Source organism: Xyrauchen texanus, chromosome 3, assembly GCF_025860055.1.
Source record: "Xyrauchen texanus isolate HMW12.3.18 chromosome 3, RBS_HiC_50CHRs, whole genome shotgun sequence".
In the NCBI taxonomy this organism is placed as follows: domain Eukaryota; kingdom Metazoa; phylum Chordata; class Actinopteri; order Cypriniformes; family Catostomidae; genus Xyrauchen; species Xyrauchen texanus.
In genome coordinates, this window is record NC_068278.1 from 55,491,111 (window position 1) to 55,506,147 (window position 15,037).

The window sequence follows — 15,037 nt, forward strand, 5'->3', positions numbered from 1 at the left end:
AACCCAATAGAGCATCTTTGGGATGTGGTGGAACGGGAGCTTCGTGCCCTGGATGTGCATCCCACAAATCTCCATCAACTGCAAGATGCTATCCTATCAATATGGGCCAACATTTCTAAAGAATGCTTTCAGCACCTTGTTGAATCAATGCCACGTAGTATTAAGGCAGTTCTGAAGGTGAAAGGGGGTCAAACACAGTATTAGTATGGTGTTCCTAATAATCCTTTAGGTGAGTGTATACTTGTGACTTTGAAGAAGATGAGATCACATTTAAGACTTCTTCTTGCCACTGTATTTATTGGGAAAAGCCCTACGTAAATAAATGTATAAAAGTATACAATAAACCAAAAGAGTTGATCAAAATCAGCATTAGAGCAGAGAATAGTGAATTACAAACCTTATTTCTTACAATTAAGATATTTTTTCTCCATACTATATCAATTAAATGCAATTTATTTTAATTTCAGTTTACATTTTTTACAATGACTGTCAAAACAATAAAATAAGTGTTAAAATAAACAAAGTCATACGAGTGAGTCTTGTTCTGATGAGATTTATTTAAAAGAAATTAACAGACTCCAAAAAAAAAAAAAAACAGTTCCATTAAAATACAACTCAAATATCATTGTTAAACGCAGTCAGTTTTACGCTTTCTTTATACTACCTGTACATTAGACTTCACAATTGCAACTATTTTCAAATAACTTAAGTAACTTGTTTTTAAAAGTGCAAATTCATAATCCATAAATGGTAATTCCATGGGTAAGACGTGGGTAAATGGTAAAGTTCACATTTCCTTTGTGCAACAGGACAGTGTGAAAGAGTGAGTGAGCAGTGAGTGAGTGATGAAACGCAGTGTGCCGACTATGATTTCTGTTCCGCTCCTGTGGAGGACTGAGGCGTGCTGTCTGGCTTCAGTATCTGATATGTGATCAGATACTCCGGGTAGGCCTGGAAAACACCAGCAAACAAACACATTAATACACCATAATCAAGAGTTGGCATCCGAGAGCGTGACCAGAAAATTCAGGAAAAGAATGATTATCATGAATAAATGTCTATGACCTTGTGTCTGAATTCTAATGAAAACCTTTTCAACATAATAACATTTCAATTAATATGTTTTGAACATTATAGCAATGAGTGAATTCTAATAAGAGTTATCAATTACATATGAATGGGAGATATGAGGCATCATTTGGTAAGCAGACTATCAAAGGGGTGTGCCTTCTCTATTTACCTGTTAGAATAAAAAAATGTAACTCTTTGTAACTTAGGTATGTATGCATGAAATGGAATCAGTTTGTTCCACCTGATTGTGAATGGAAGAAAACACTGGCTCTTTTATGTGTTTGAGATGCTCCATTCACTTACCTGTTCTCCGCGATAGATCACATACTCTGCGTAGGCCAGGCCGTTGACACTGGGGCGTCCGATCACAGAGTGATGTCCCGGGGGAGCGTGAGCCATCTTCATGGCACTGAACTGCAGGAAGGACTTGCCCAACGTCACCCGACAGAACAACATTTGCCTATGAGAACCAGACACACAGCAATATATTAAACATGTCTAGCAAGATCATAGATGCACCAGTAAATTGTGAGTCTGAACAAGTTAATGATTCTTGTGTCATTATGACTAACAAATTAGTCATTGAGTGGTTACTGAATTAACATCTGACTGAATGTTTATATGACAGCATGTAGCTTAAAGATACACCAAAATAGTATTCTGTAAGAAGCCACTGAGAAGCACACAGCATCGTTACAATAAAACAATCTCATATCACGCAGACACCCAAGAGATGAAGCACATTCGTGACAGGTGTGTGTATTTACCTATGGCACAGGTAACAGGATCGGTCTTTGTGAGTGGGGCAGCCAGTCCCTCCTCCGATTCCATAGACATACTGGTTACTCTTGGAGGAGTTCTCTGCAAAATATATGCCAGCTCCAAACATGCCACCAATATATGCATGACGCTCATCAAATCCTTTATGGATGATGGCGTTAATAAATGGAGATCCTATGAAAAAATACAAGAGACAAAACAAAGAAGAGCTTAAACCAGTTAAACAAAAGTTTTGTTTTTTTATTTGGTATATTTGGAGTTACTTTGGAACATAATTTTTAACTATGAACATATCAGTGCTGTAGTCGATGAAAATATTTAAAAATTGCATCATTTTTCAAAGTTAATCGCGATTAATCGCAAACAATCACAGTTAATCGCAGATTTTAAAAGTACTTCAATTTGACTATATACTTCTTTTTAGGGCCGGGCGATGTGGCCAAAACAAATTATCACAATATTTTTTTTCCATATCGTTTGATATCGATATTTATCGTTACATTTCATATCATTAATGGGGGCTGAATTGCATTCCACATTTGTTAGACCTCAAGAATAAATTAAAATAAATTTTGTTTTTACAAGTATATTTAGTTTAGGATTTAATCCTTCATAAGGTGTGTGTGTCCTCTTTTCGATTACATTTCTCCAATTTCATCTTCAGCTGACATTTCACTCCACTTGAAGACTTTCTTGTAACTATCCACACTCCAGCTCAGTAGGTGGCAGTAATGCACCATAAGCTGGATTGCTAACTAACAATAAACATCACAAGAAGAAGAAACACTTCTTTACCTGTGACAGCGCTATGGCTCATGAAAATATGTTTAACTAAATAGTACATAAACAAACAGCAATGGTGTTGATGTTGGAGTTGTTGTGTTCAGTCGATAGCTGTATTGCATTGTCAATGCTGTCTTGTTCGGTACACAACGATGTTATATTAGCCAGATAGCTAGGTGCTAGATACTGGTTACTGAGCCTCATCACCAGTTTCCATGACAGCAGGACTAACTGCTAACAAGCATTATACTTCCTAACCAGCTGATTTCATGACAGTGATCCAGTTAGCTAGCGGAGTATAACTTTGCCGAGCTGCGTGCGTCTTTAGCGACATGTACCTGATCCGACCATCTAGATGTATAGCATAGGCTAAATATCGAACATTACTCAAATGTTTATCATCGATGTAAAAAAAAAAATTCAGATGAATATCGATAGCGTTTTATCACCCAGCCATACTTCTTTTCCTGTCAAAATGCATTTCCGTCTTGGAAAAGAAAACAATATGTAACAATATCAAATCAAATCAAATCAAATCAAATCACTTTATTGTCACACTACCATGTACACAAGTGCAACAGTAGGTGAAATTCTTGTGTGCAGTTCCGAGCAACATAGCAGTCATGACAGTGACGAGACATATACCAATTACAATAAACAACATACTTACACAAAACAATTTACATATCAAATGTACACATACTTACACAAAACAATTTACAAATCAGATGTACACATACTTACACAACACAGTAATTATATACAATGCAGAATATAGAACAGAATATACAATACAATACAATAAGTGGGAGTATATGAAATATATATGTGTATATATATATATATAGCAGTTGTATTGAGGAGAATATGTTGACAGTCCAGTGTGAGATTATAGATTAATAAAGTGCAGTGCTAATTATTGATCCTGATAGATCAAGAGTTCAACAGTCTGATTGCTTGGGGAAAAAGCTATCATGTAGTCGGCTGGTGCGGGTCCTGATGCTGCGATACCGCCTGCCTGATGGTAGCAGTGAGAACAGCCCATGACTTGGGTGACTGGAGTCTCTGATGATCCTCCGAGCTTTTTTCACACACCGCCTGGTGTATATGTCCTGGAGGGAGGGAAGCTCACCTCCGATGATGTTCCTGGCAGTTCGCACCACCCTTTGCAGGGCTTTGCAGTTGTACTGCGGTGCTATTGCCGCACCAGGCGGTGATGCAGCCAGTCAGGATGCTCTCTACAGTGCTGGTGTAGAACCGTGTGAGGATGTGGTGGTTCATTCCAAACTTCCTCAGCCGTCTCAGGAAGAAGAGGCGCTGGTGAGCCTTCTTCACAACGGCCTCAGTGTGGACGGACCATGTGAGTTCCTCAGTAATGTGGACACCGAGGAACTTGAAGCTGCTGACTCTCTCCACCGGTGCTCCATTGATGGTGATGGGGCTGTGTTCTCCGTCTTTCTTCCTGAAGTCCACAACAAGCAATGTTTTATTCGAAATTTCCAAACAAAGTATTCTACAATATAAAAGACAGAAATGCACTAAAATGGGTAGCTCATCGAGTATTGACGCTGACTACCACCCCTGGAGTCACAAGTTTGAATCCAGGGCAAGCTGAGTGACTCCAGCCAGGTCTCCCAAGCAACCATATTGGCCCGGCTGCTGGGGAGGGTAGAGTCACGTTGGTTAACCTCCTCGTGGTCACTATAATATGGTTCTCGCTCTCGGTGGGGCACGTGGCGAGTTGTGCGTGGATGCCGTGGAGAATTGCATGGGCCTCCACATGCGCTATGTCTCCACGTTAACGCGCTCAACATGCCATGCACGGATTGACTGTCTTAGACGTCAAGGCAACAGAGATTCGTCCTCCGCCACCCCGATTGAGGCGAGTTACTACGCCACCATGAGGACTTGGAGCGCATTGAGAATTCGGCATTCCAAATTGGGGAGAAAAAAAAAGAAATGCACTAAAATAGCACCAATTCAAGTAACATTAAGCGTTTTCCCAAGTCTAAGTAGGAGGTTGACAAATTGAAAGAATTAGTGCCCACATAGGTTAAATATTCATTACAATGAGCATAACATTTCTGAAACCCTCATTTTCAACTGGCTATTGACTTTTCTACAGCAATCGTGAAGTCGCATTCACACTCGCATGCCGTTTTGAACTCCACATGAAAAGTGCTTGCAGACAACGCTTGTTTTGCTTTTAGCACTGCACACGTGAATGACCATCCATCCATCCATCCATCCATCTTCAACCGCTTATCCGAAGTCGGGTCGCGGGGGCAGCTGCTCCAGCAGGGGGCCCCAAACTTCCCTATCCCGAGCCACATTAACCAGCTCTGACTGGGCGACCCCGAGGCGTTCCCAGGCCAGTGTGGAGATGTAATCTCTCCACCTAGTCCTGGGTCTTCCCCGAGGCCTCCTCCCAGCTGGACGTGCCTGAAACACCTCCCTAGGGAGGCGGCCAGGGGGCATCCTTACCAGATGCCCAAACCACCTCAACTGACTCCTTTCAACGCAAAGGAGCAGCGGCTCTACTCCGAAGCTCCTCACGGATGACTGAGCTCCTCACCCTATCTCTAAGGGAGAAGCCCGCCACCCTTCTGAGGAAGCCCATTTCGGCCGCTTGTACTCGCGACCTAGTTCTTTCGGTCATGACCCAGCCTTCATGACCATAGGTGAGGGTAGGAACAAAAATTGACCGGTAGATCGAGAGCTTTGCCTTTCGGCTCAGCTCTCTTTTCGTGACAACGGTGGGATAGAGCGAGTGCAATACCGCCCCTGCTGCCCCGACTCTCCGGCCAACCTCCCGCTCCATTGTCCCCTCACTCGTGAACAAGACCCCGAGGTACTTGAACTCCTTCACTTGGGGCAAAACTTCATTCCCTACCTGGAGTACGCACTGACGTGAATGACAATTTATCAAAATTGTCCGCGAAGATGGAAGCACAACTTTACGCCAGGTAAAAGCTGATGCTTCACTCAAGTGAGTCATGCAAATGCAGCTTTCCACAGGTCACATCTGGGTTTATTTTAAACAAAAATATGGTTAAGATGTACTTTCTCCATCTCTTGATAACTGACATGGAATCACTGTTGTTTGTGTGGGTGTGTGTGTGTCAGTGCAATGACCCCAGATGACAGATCACAAAGGTTCCGCCTTGTTCAGAACTCACACGGAGCTAAATGTAAAATCGGTAAATACGCTAATTGCGAATAAGAAGAAACGAATGCGTCAAACATTTAAAAAATAAATCACATGCGTTAACTTTGACAGCTCTAGAACATATAGAGTACAATCTAGAATATTTCTATAGAGGAGAATTTTTATTTATTATTCTCTACCTGTCATAAATATCAATTAGAAAACAATCCGATAATGTGCTTTTCAATTAATGATTTCGACAAGACAAATCTTAGGTTTGGCTCTTACCATGAAATAGCATTCGTTCGTTGTGGTGGTTGTGATTCTCGTCTGTGATCTCTTTCTGTCTGTGTGTGTATCGCTCTCTCAGTTTCTTATTCACCACCTTCTGGAGCTATGTGCACATAACTTCAGGTTAGACTTCATTTCAGAGAGGAGTTAAATATTCTCATTCTTCCAGAAAACCCACAACACATACAGATATGCTTAAAGATGAAGTGTGTAATATTTGCACCATCAGTGTCATATAGAATTGCAACAATAAAGGTTTCTTGAACAACAACAACATAACAAATTGTAATTTTTGGGTGAACCATCCAGGTAGACTTTTTAGGACCTCAGTATTTTCTTTTAGATCCATGACATATTACTTATGTTAAGAGAGAATTTTACCTTGATAATATTGTATCTACTGAAAACGCCACCTGCGTTCCCTCCGTCCCTGTGCTCCCGAATTGTGCTTTGCATCTGTGATGAAGGAATAAACACCAATTAAACATGGCAGAAACTGAGAGGTGTATGAACCAGACCATAATCGATTGAGTTTATGACTGTACCTCTTCCTCAACAGACTGAAACTCTTTATCATCCACTGCTAGGTCGATCAGGACTGTGCCCTGATTGGTGCAGTGGAACGTCAGATATGGATTTGCACCTGTAGCATCGCAGATTATGGAGAGAGACATCAAACATAAAGATATATATACAAGCACATATACAAAGGGTGGGCTGTACACTCTGTCAGGATATGATTAATTTGATATCAATTATGATACATATACAGTATATGGAATTAGCTGGTTTTCTGCATTAATTGGTCTTAAAATGTGATTTCATCTTCATCAAAGTCATAGACAAAAAAACGTATAGACAAACACAATGTGCTTAAGCTAACAACAGAAACAATTATAATCTTTTATGTCTTTATTGAACACATCCTATTAAACATTTACAGTGCAGTGGAAACAAAAAGTATGTGAACCCTTGTATTTAATATGCACAGCAATGTTTTTGTTGGGAATCAGCGGATTCCTTCCTGATATCCTGCCATGGACACCATGCCTGTTTAATGTTTTCCGTATAGTAGACTCATGGACAGAGATGTTAATCTGTTCCAATGATTCCTTCAAGTCTTTAGCTGTCATTCAAGGGTTCTTTTTTACCTCACTAAGCAATCTGCGGCGTGCCCTTTGAGTCATCTTGGCTGGACGGCCACTTCTAGTGAGAGTATCCACAGTACTAAATTGTCTCCTTTAATAGACAATTTGTCTAACCAACTTTTTCCAACCTACACTGTGAATGTTTGAATGATGTATTCAATATGTACAAGAACAATACAATAATTTGCGCTATTAGTTAAAACAGATTGTGTTTGTTTATTGTTGTAACTTACATGAAGACCAAACCAGATTTTAAGACAAATTTATACATAAATATAGGTAATTCCAAAGGGTTCACATACTTTTTCTTCCCACTGTATACACTGTACGTTTATGTATGTGCTGACGGAGCACGTTTCCCTGTAGTTTAATTTTTCTTTGCATGCCCTCACTTCGATTTAGAGCACTTGATTGATCCAATCAAATAATTCACAATTTGTATTGAAGTGAGGATTCAAATATGGATGAATATTGTCAGACAGTGACTGTTTTTATTTCACCTCTAGAGGCTGCTTTTATACTGTAGTACCAAGTTGTTCTAACAGTAGTCTTCTTCAGCACCAACAGCAGAGGAACAGGGAGGATTAAAAAAATAATAATAATCTTTCGGCAACTACTGTGCGGCTAACCGATAGTTCCAAAAAGCAACTATTGACAGATTAATCGGTAAAAGCGATATTTCGGTCTACCTCAAATATAAACACGCACTTTATATCATATTAATGGTATATATATAATACTGTATCACAACATAGTAACTTTTGCTTGAAATTAAAACAATTTATTAATAAGAATATAATAACATTTAGATTTTAATAAAATTGATAGTTCCGACTTTGACTGCAAATCAGTTGAATACTAAATTGATGAGCCACGTTACTTGGCAACCATAAGAGTTAGGCTGATGAATGACATAACTTGCGATTACACACTTCTGTCTTTTGTCAGTTTTTAAAATCCTTTCCAATGGGATTGAAGGTACTATGCTTCGCTGTGCCCAAGAACACTAATTAACCGTAGAAAACAAAAATGTAAGACACAACATTCTTGTGGCTTATTGTGTTATTCTTAAACGGACTAGTGCTTAATGAGATAACTGTATTGAGTGGACAGGTGTGGGGAGTCTCACCCTGCTGTCCTCCCAGCAGCCTCTCGATGCCTTTGATGAGTTTGTGTCTGTGTCCATAAGCATTGATGCCGATCTCCTTGAGTTCCTCGTGACCCATATCAGCCAGCACATCCAGAGTGATCTGAAAAGACAGCAGAGACACGTTACAATCATGAGGAAACCTCAAAACATCCTCCCAGATGAAAAACAAAAGTTCACAGATGTTTCTCTCTCACCTGTTCGCTCTCAAAGATGTCCCGCAGGTGCTCGAGCCCCAGACTCTTAAGGAACTGAGTGATATTCATATCTAGAACAGCTATGGGACAAAAATGTTTTTGTGAAATTAAAAATTACAAATATATATGCTGGGAAACCACATTAATCAGATGCATTTCTGCATGTGTGTGTATACATATATACACACACACACACACATCATTGTATAATAAGATTACACAAAAGAATGAACCAATCGCTCACCATCGCATTCCTTCCTCTCAGTTCCAGTGGCCCCATCAGCGGGTCCTGTTGCCCCTCCACTGGCCACGTCACTGAGCGGGCCTGCCAGGTTATCGATACTGGAGGCAGCAGAGAGGCAAGAGGGGGTGGAAGCAGGTGATATCAGAGCAGCGCTGAGCACGGTGGCCTGCGGTTTGAAGCAGCTTGGCAGAGCGTCAGGGGGCATTGCATCCATCAGCAATGCACGGATGTCATCAGCCTGACCAACACAAATAACAGATAAATAACCATTTACTTATTACTAAAGACAACATGAAGTCAAAATGTACTTATTTACTTTCTTCATACAAGTAATACATGTCAATACAAGATACATTTTTTTTTCCACAATCGTTCCATAAAATGTAACCTTTCCAGCCTCTAAAACGGCTCTCTCTTTAAATCTGAAACTGACATGTCAAGTCTTAACTCTTCTTTTATAAGTTCTTATAAGGGTTAGGCCATATACCGTAGCAAGGTCCAGAGCCGTCTGTCCTTCCTGGTTCTTCATGGTTGGGTCGGCACCATGTGCCAGCAGCAGAGCACACAGCTGTGTACGGCCCTTCTGTGCAGCCTCATGCAGCGGAGTAAAAGCCCATTTATCTGTCGCATTCACACACGTGTTGAACTTGATCAGGAGAGCGGCGATATCAACATGCTAGAGAGAGTGTGAGAGAAGAACGGACAGATTATGGACAGTGCTAATGTCACAATACAGTATCAAAAACACAGTTGACTAGGCATAAATTCATATGAACAAGTGCATTGGCGATTAAACAAATAAATAAGAAATATCTAGACAATATCGGTTGACCAATAATATGCATGCTTGATTTAATCCTTCATAACCAAGTCATGCACCTAGACTAAAACCTTTGCCTGTGTTCTCTTACCCCATATGAAGCGGCGTTATGCAGAGGGATCAGTCCTCCTTTATCCTGAGCGTTCACATCTGCGCCATGCTCCAGAAGATACTCGGCCACCTCCAGATTATTATAGCCAGCTGATCAAAACAAAAGCACGTGCAGCATTCAAACAAAAGAAGATTGAATATTTGGTTATAAATGTGAGAAACGGCTATGTGATGGTAGGTTACCTGCGAGGTGCAGTGGGGTGGAGTTCCTTCCCTGTGTGTCCCTGCAGTTGATGTTCTCAGGGCTGCAGAGTTTCTGTACACGGGCGAGACAGCCCTTCTTGGCGGCGTCCAGCAGGGCGGCGTCTCCTCGCAGCAGGTCTTGGATGTCCGTGTCTCCGTCCTTCACCATGTCCAGAGCCATGCTGCCATCACGGTTCTTTTTAGACGGGTCTGCGCCATGCTACAGAGAAGAATAGACAATGTAATCATTTATAAAGTAATCAGTAATTAACAAATGTAGGGATGCCCTCAAAAACAGTAACACTTTACAATGGGTTCTATTTGATAGTGAATGCATAGGAATCATGAACTAATAATGAACAATTATTTTTACAGCATTTATCAATCTTGGTTTTTGTTAAATTATGAAAAAAAAAATTATTTTGTTCATTTTAGATCATAATGCATTAACTGATGTTAACACACAACATTTAATATTTTAATTGAAATGTACTAGTATAAACTGAAATTTACATTGACCACGATTATTAAGTGCTGTAAAATATTGTTCATTGTTAGTTTATGCTTACTAATATAGGTAAATAATCATCAACACAACCTTACATTAAACAGTGTTACCCCAAAATATATTTTGGAAAAAAATTACAGATATTTTTCACAGTAAGAGAAACAAGCTTCCAACTTAACTTTTAAGTGCTGTTTTGATAAGTCCATGTAAAAAAAGGCAACATAATATTAAGAATAAAGGCCAGGTCCACACAAATACATTTTTGTTTGAAAACGCATCTTTTTCTCTATGTTTTGTCCTTCAGTCCACGCAAAATACGTTTCCATCCAAGGATTGTTTGCGGGAAAATTTCTGCGCATCAAAATAAAGCTGATGGAAACAAAAATTATAGCTAAAATTTCACAGATGTCGACATAATATTTTCCCATTTAACTCAAGCGCATAAACTATGTCGATACATCAAATGTCGCAGATAACTGGTTTGGAAACACCTTTTGTCTAGAAAATTGGCATTAACGCAAAAATATAGTGTCAAATGACAGAATTTACCCCAATCATTAGCCTGTGTTAATCATGATCACAAGCTATACATCTTTGAAAACCAATTTATTGTACGTGATTATGGATTGATCTTAATGGCACATAAATCTGATCTGCAAACAGGACACTTCCAGGAGTGCCAACACAAATATCTCATATCATCGACAAGTGCATGGAGAACAAATGAAAGGCCACTATTTGCCATTAATTTAATGATGGTAGACATCTGTTTATTTATTAAAGTTGCTTTTCCACACCATTAAAAATAATAGACGGCAGTCAAAGGAATTAGCCCACAATACAAAAAAACAAAAAACAAAACATATTTCTGTGCACAATGATGTTTTAAATTAAAAATAAATGCACAATACTAGGAGAAAAATATCAGTGTGCTTTTTTTTGGAACACTTACATATAGCCCAATTCTATTAAATAATTGTTTATACATTTGAAAAAAAAAAAATGCCGGAAAATTTCCCTGTATTCAATTAAATAAATGACCAATTAGTAAAAAAAATAAATAAATAAAAATACATCAAATAAAAAATATTTTCTCAAACTTAAACTACCCTTACCCTGTTCTGTAGATGAATAAAGTCGGCTGAATGATGTTCTCAGAAAGTTCTGCACTTTTTTCAAGACTATAAACTATCAGAACTATTTGTCCAATCCCGAGTTCACTTCCAGAAAACGAGCTTTTGAACATTTTAAAACGTTTAAATATTTTAAATCTAACCCTCTTTACCTCGGATCACATTTACTGCTTCTTCAGAAAAAGTACATTTGATTTATGAAGCTAAAATACATTTTAGATGATAATCAAGTTCAGTTGGTTGTTAAAAGTTGCTGGAGAAAAATGCGGGACAATGCAGTTGTGATGGTGATGCTTTAGATTAGATGATTGATCAAAATATTGAATACCAGAAATGTATCATGTGTAAACCCAGATATTAAACTGCATCTTTTTTTATAATTTTAATAGCAGTGCACACCGCATATACACATCGATGGATGGTCCTTGTACTAAGACCGAAAGTTTACACCACTACTTGGTGCAGGTTTCCAGCTTGAACAGGACCATGACGATTCACTTTCGGGTCGGAACCGGTTGCAACCTACGATATGCGCAAAATCAGGATATTGCAGTCCTATCAGAAGGGCAACTGCTCCATTTTGATTGCAGTTCCTCCTCTTCTGATTGCTTTTATTTGTTAATTAAAATGACAGTAAGCCGACTAATTTCAATGAACTGTCTTAGTACTTTCCCCATTTTACCAAAAATTAGGGACATCTGGGAGGCGAATTAGAGATAAACACATTTTTGACATCGAAAACTGAGCTTTTTCATCTCTTAAGTGGATCCATTTGCCGTGTTCGCATTGTTGTGTGGACAGGGGAAAAGGAGATATCTGAGAATGATGGCGTATTTGTTGTCATGTGATCTATTCAAATCAAAACCATCAAGATGGCAACCCATGTTGTAGTGGTGATGTGAACTTTTTGGTGCTTAAAAGCCATTGTAAAGTTATACAAACTGGAAGAACATAGTGTTGGCATTTCTTAAAATACTATTGTATTAATAGAATTTTTAGGATTTTCATTTTGCATTTTAAAGCATATTTATTAGTGGTCAGCAATTGCTTTCAAGCATGATTTCTCCAGAAGAGAGGATGTATCTAATAACGCTGGCTATTGATACAGATGTCCTGATTCACAAGCTTTCCATTCAGTTTTGACTTATATGGGTAAATATATATCAGTAATAATGTCCATTTCACGCACATATGAAAGAAATTCTCTCCAAGCTAATGCTGTTAATTATACAGGGAACCTTCTAACTAGCTACATTATGAACATATTTATTTGACAAAATATATCTTTTTTGTTTTGTATCATTTTGGTCACATTTTATCTTTTTAAAAATGTACAAATCCATGTATTCCATCAATAAATATTATATTATAATGCATTTCTTATATTTTGTAACATGTATGTTGTTTAAAGCATAAGTTAAACTATTTACATTTGTTTGAACACATGCTAAAAATATGTTTATGTTTAGTTGTCTTTGATCAATAACTTAGTGTAAAGCACAGAAAGGGTATTACATTATTCAATGACAAATAGATTGTGTGGATCTTGTCTTTGGACACACATTACAAGGAACAAGTCAAACCAAGGTTTTGCTTTTAAGAATGCTGAACTTAAATCACTGGAGAGTGAAATCTGAACACTTACCCACAAGTGGGTAATCACAGATGTTTTAAATCACATGGCACAAAATTTGGTCTCATATGCAAGTGATTTACTTGCATTGTAGCATGTTGCGCCTATAGTAAAATATTGATCTTTGGATTGCAATGCATCTGAAAGAAAAATCTATATTTTTTTCCCAGTCCTAGTATCAAACCTTTAGCAGTAGTTTACAGATCTCATATTTGCCCTTGGCTGCAGCCTCATGTAGTGGAGTGAACTTCCAAAGATCAGCCACGTTCACTGATGCGCCATGTCTCACCAGCAACTCTGCAACCTCGTAGTGACCGTACGAACATGCGTTGTGCAAAGGGACCAGACCACTGCGTAAGAGAAAAAGAGTCAGATAATGCCTACTTGAGGCATAATGGTCAATAATCATAATAAAGGTGTTGATAATGCAAAAACTGGTCGTACCCTTTATCTTTAGCGTGAACATCGGCTCCATGATGCAGCAGGTACTCCACCACGACCACGCGGTTGTAGCCTGCAGCGAAATGCAATGGGGTGGAGTGACGCCCATCTAGATCACGACAGTTCACGTTTTGAGGGGAACACAGTTGCTATGTGGGATAGAAACAAACATATTTTGGCAAATCTCCACCAAATGAATATTCAAGTTTGATCACTTAAATTGACCAATTTAACTATCTAAAGTCTAAACTGTTTTACTCTGAAATGTCACATAGCTGAAGTCAAATGGGTTGCGGATGTGGCATCATGTTGACTTTAAAACGGCCAAACTTTGAAACTGATATTTACCTTCACCGTGTCAAGGTCTCCGGCTTTAGCGGCTTCCAGAAAACGGTAGTCCACATCTGAATTACGAGGAGGAATGTTTTCTAGAGAAATAAGTATAGATTTCTGAACAGTGTTGACGGGACTGAGAGAAAGATAATCTATTAAAATATTCTAATAAGACTCAATCAGAATAATAATAGTGCGTTTAATATTGCAGAGAAAGACTGTAATTCTACCATTGAGTATTTGTTGTATGGCTTCATTGCCCATCTGTGAAGCAGTGAAGCCCTGCAGAGAAACGATTGACGGGTCAGCTCCGTACCCCAGCAACAGACGGCATGTCTGGATGTGGCCAGCGAGGGCTGCCCTGTGCAGAGCGGTCTGTCCCAGCGTGTCCACAGCATTCACCTACAGAAACACAGATATTATGAGTCATACATCTGCAGTAGAATGAGGTCTATACGAGACATGCATGTGCCGACTGATGAACACATTCTCTATGAGTGAAAATGTCAAATCTCTCCCAAAACCGAGAGAGCGGTCCATCTAACCAACATTTTTAGATGCAAAGCTGTTTGAAGGAAGAAACAAAAAAACTTAAATTAACCCTCCTGTTCTAAACAAGGGCCGCTTCACTGTTCATGGTCATTTTTGACCGGAAACAGTACAGATGTAACCATTTATGTTTTTTTTTTAGCTGTTATAAAATGTAAGTAAAAACAATAAAATGTACTTTGGGATTTTATGTTTTTTAGCTCACCATTAATTTGAAAATGCAAATAAGAAAATGTATGTAACTTCACTACAGTAAAAACCTAATTGAAACATGAAGAAAATGAGAATGTCTCATGTATTGGGGGCAGATTGCTGCCATCTGGTGAAAAAAGAAAAATAACTTGATTGAAAACCATGTTATAACAATAATAGCCAGTAGATGGCAGCGGTGTTCTATGCAGCCACGTACTGTGTAGCAATTCTAAATTTGATCACAAGTTATGCATTTGGATATACATATAAACATCATCACAATATTGTGTGTTTTTTGTGCATTCTGCCTTCTGGCTGTGTTAGT

At 38.8% G+C, this 15,037-nt stretch overlaps 1 protein-coding gene across 2 annotated transcripts in view; it reads right to left on the reverse strand.

The window, feature by feature from the left end:
• Window positions 1-520: 520 nt before the first annotated feature.
• Window positions 521-15,037, reverse strand: part of tnksb (tankyrase, TRF1-interacting ankyrin-related ADP-ribose polymerase b) — a 32,317-nt gene continuing 17,800 nt past the window's right edge. For both annotated transcript variants that reach the window (XM_052107191.1, XM_052107183.1), the window contains 16 exons: window positions 14,202-14,373; window positions 13,987-14,066; window positions 13,642-13,787; window positions 13,382-13,547; window positions 9,924-10,143; window positions 9,721-9,830; window positions 9,297-9,485; window positions 8,810-9,047; window positions 8,566-8,645; window positions 8,351-8,471; window positions 6,619-6,716; window positions 6,455-6,529; window positions 6,071-6,176; window positions 1,839-2,025; window positions 1,375-1,531; window positions 521-951 (listed from right to left, as the gene is read on the reverse strand). In XM_052107191.1, coding sequence (XP_051963151.1) covers window positions 865-951; window positions 1,375-1,531; window positions 1,839-2,025; window positions 6,071-6,176; window positions 6,455-6,529; window positions 6,619-6,716; window positions 8,351-8,471; window positions 8,566-8,645; window positions 8,810-9,047; window positions 9,297-9,485; window positions 9,721-9,830; window positions 9,924-10,143; window positions 13,382-13,547; window positions 13,642-13,787; window positions 13,987-14,066; window positions 14,202-14,373 — 2,232 coding nt within the window. In that variant the 3' untranslated portion in view covers window positions 521-864. The remainder of the gene's footprint in view (window positions 952-1,374; window positions 1,532-1,838; window positions 2,026-6,070; window positions 6,177-6,454; window positions 6,530-6,618; window positions 6,717-8,350; window positions 8,472-8,565; window positions 8,646-8,809; window positions 9,048-9,296; window positions 9,486-9,720; window positions 9,831-9,923; window positions 10,144-13,381; window positions 13,548-13,641; window positions 13,788-13,986; window positions 14,067-14,201; window positions 14,374-15,037) is intronic.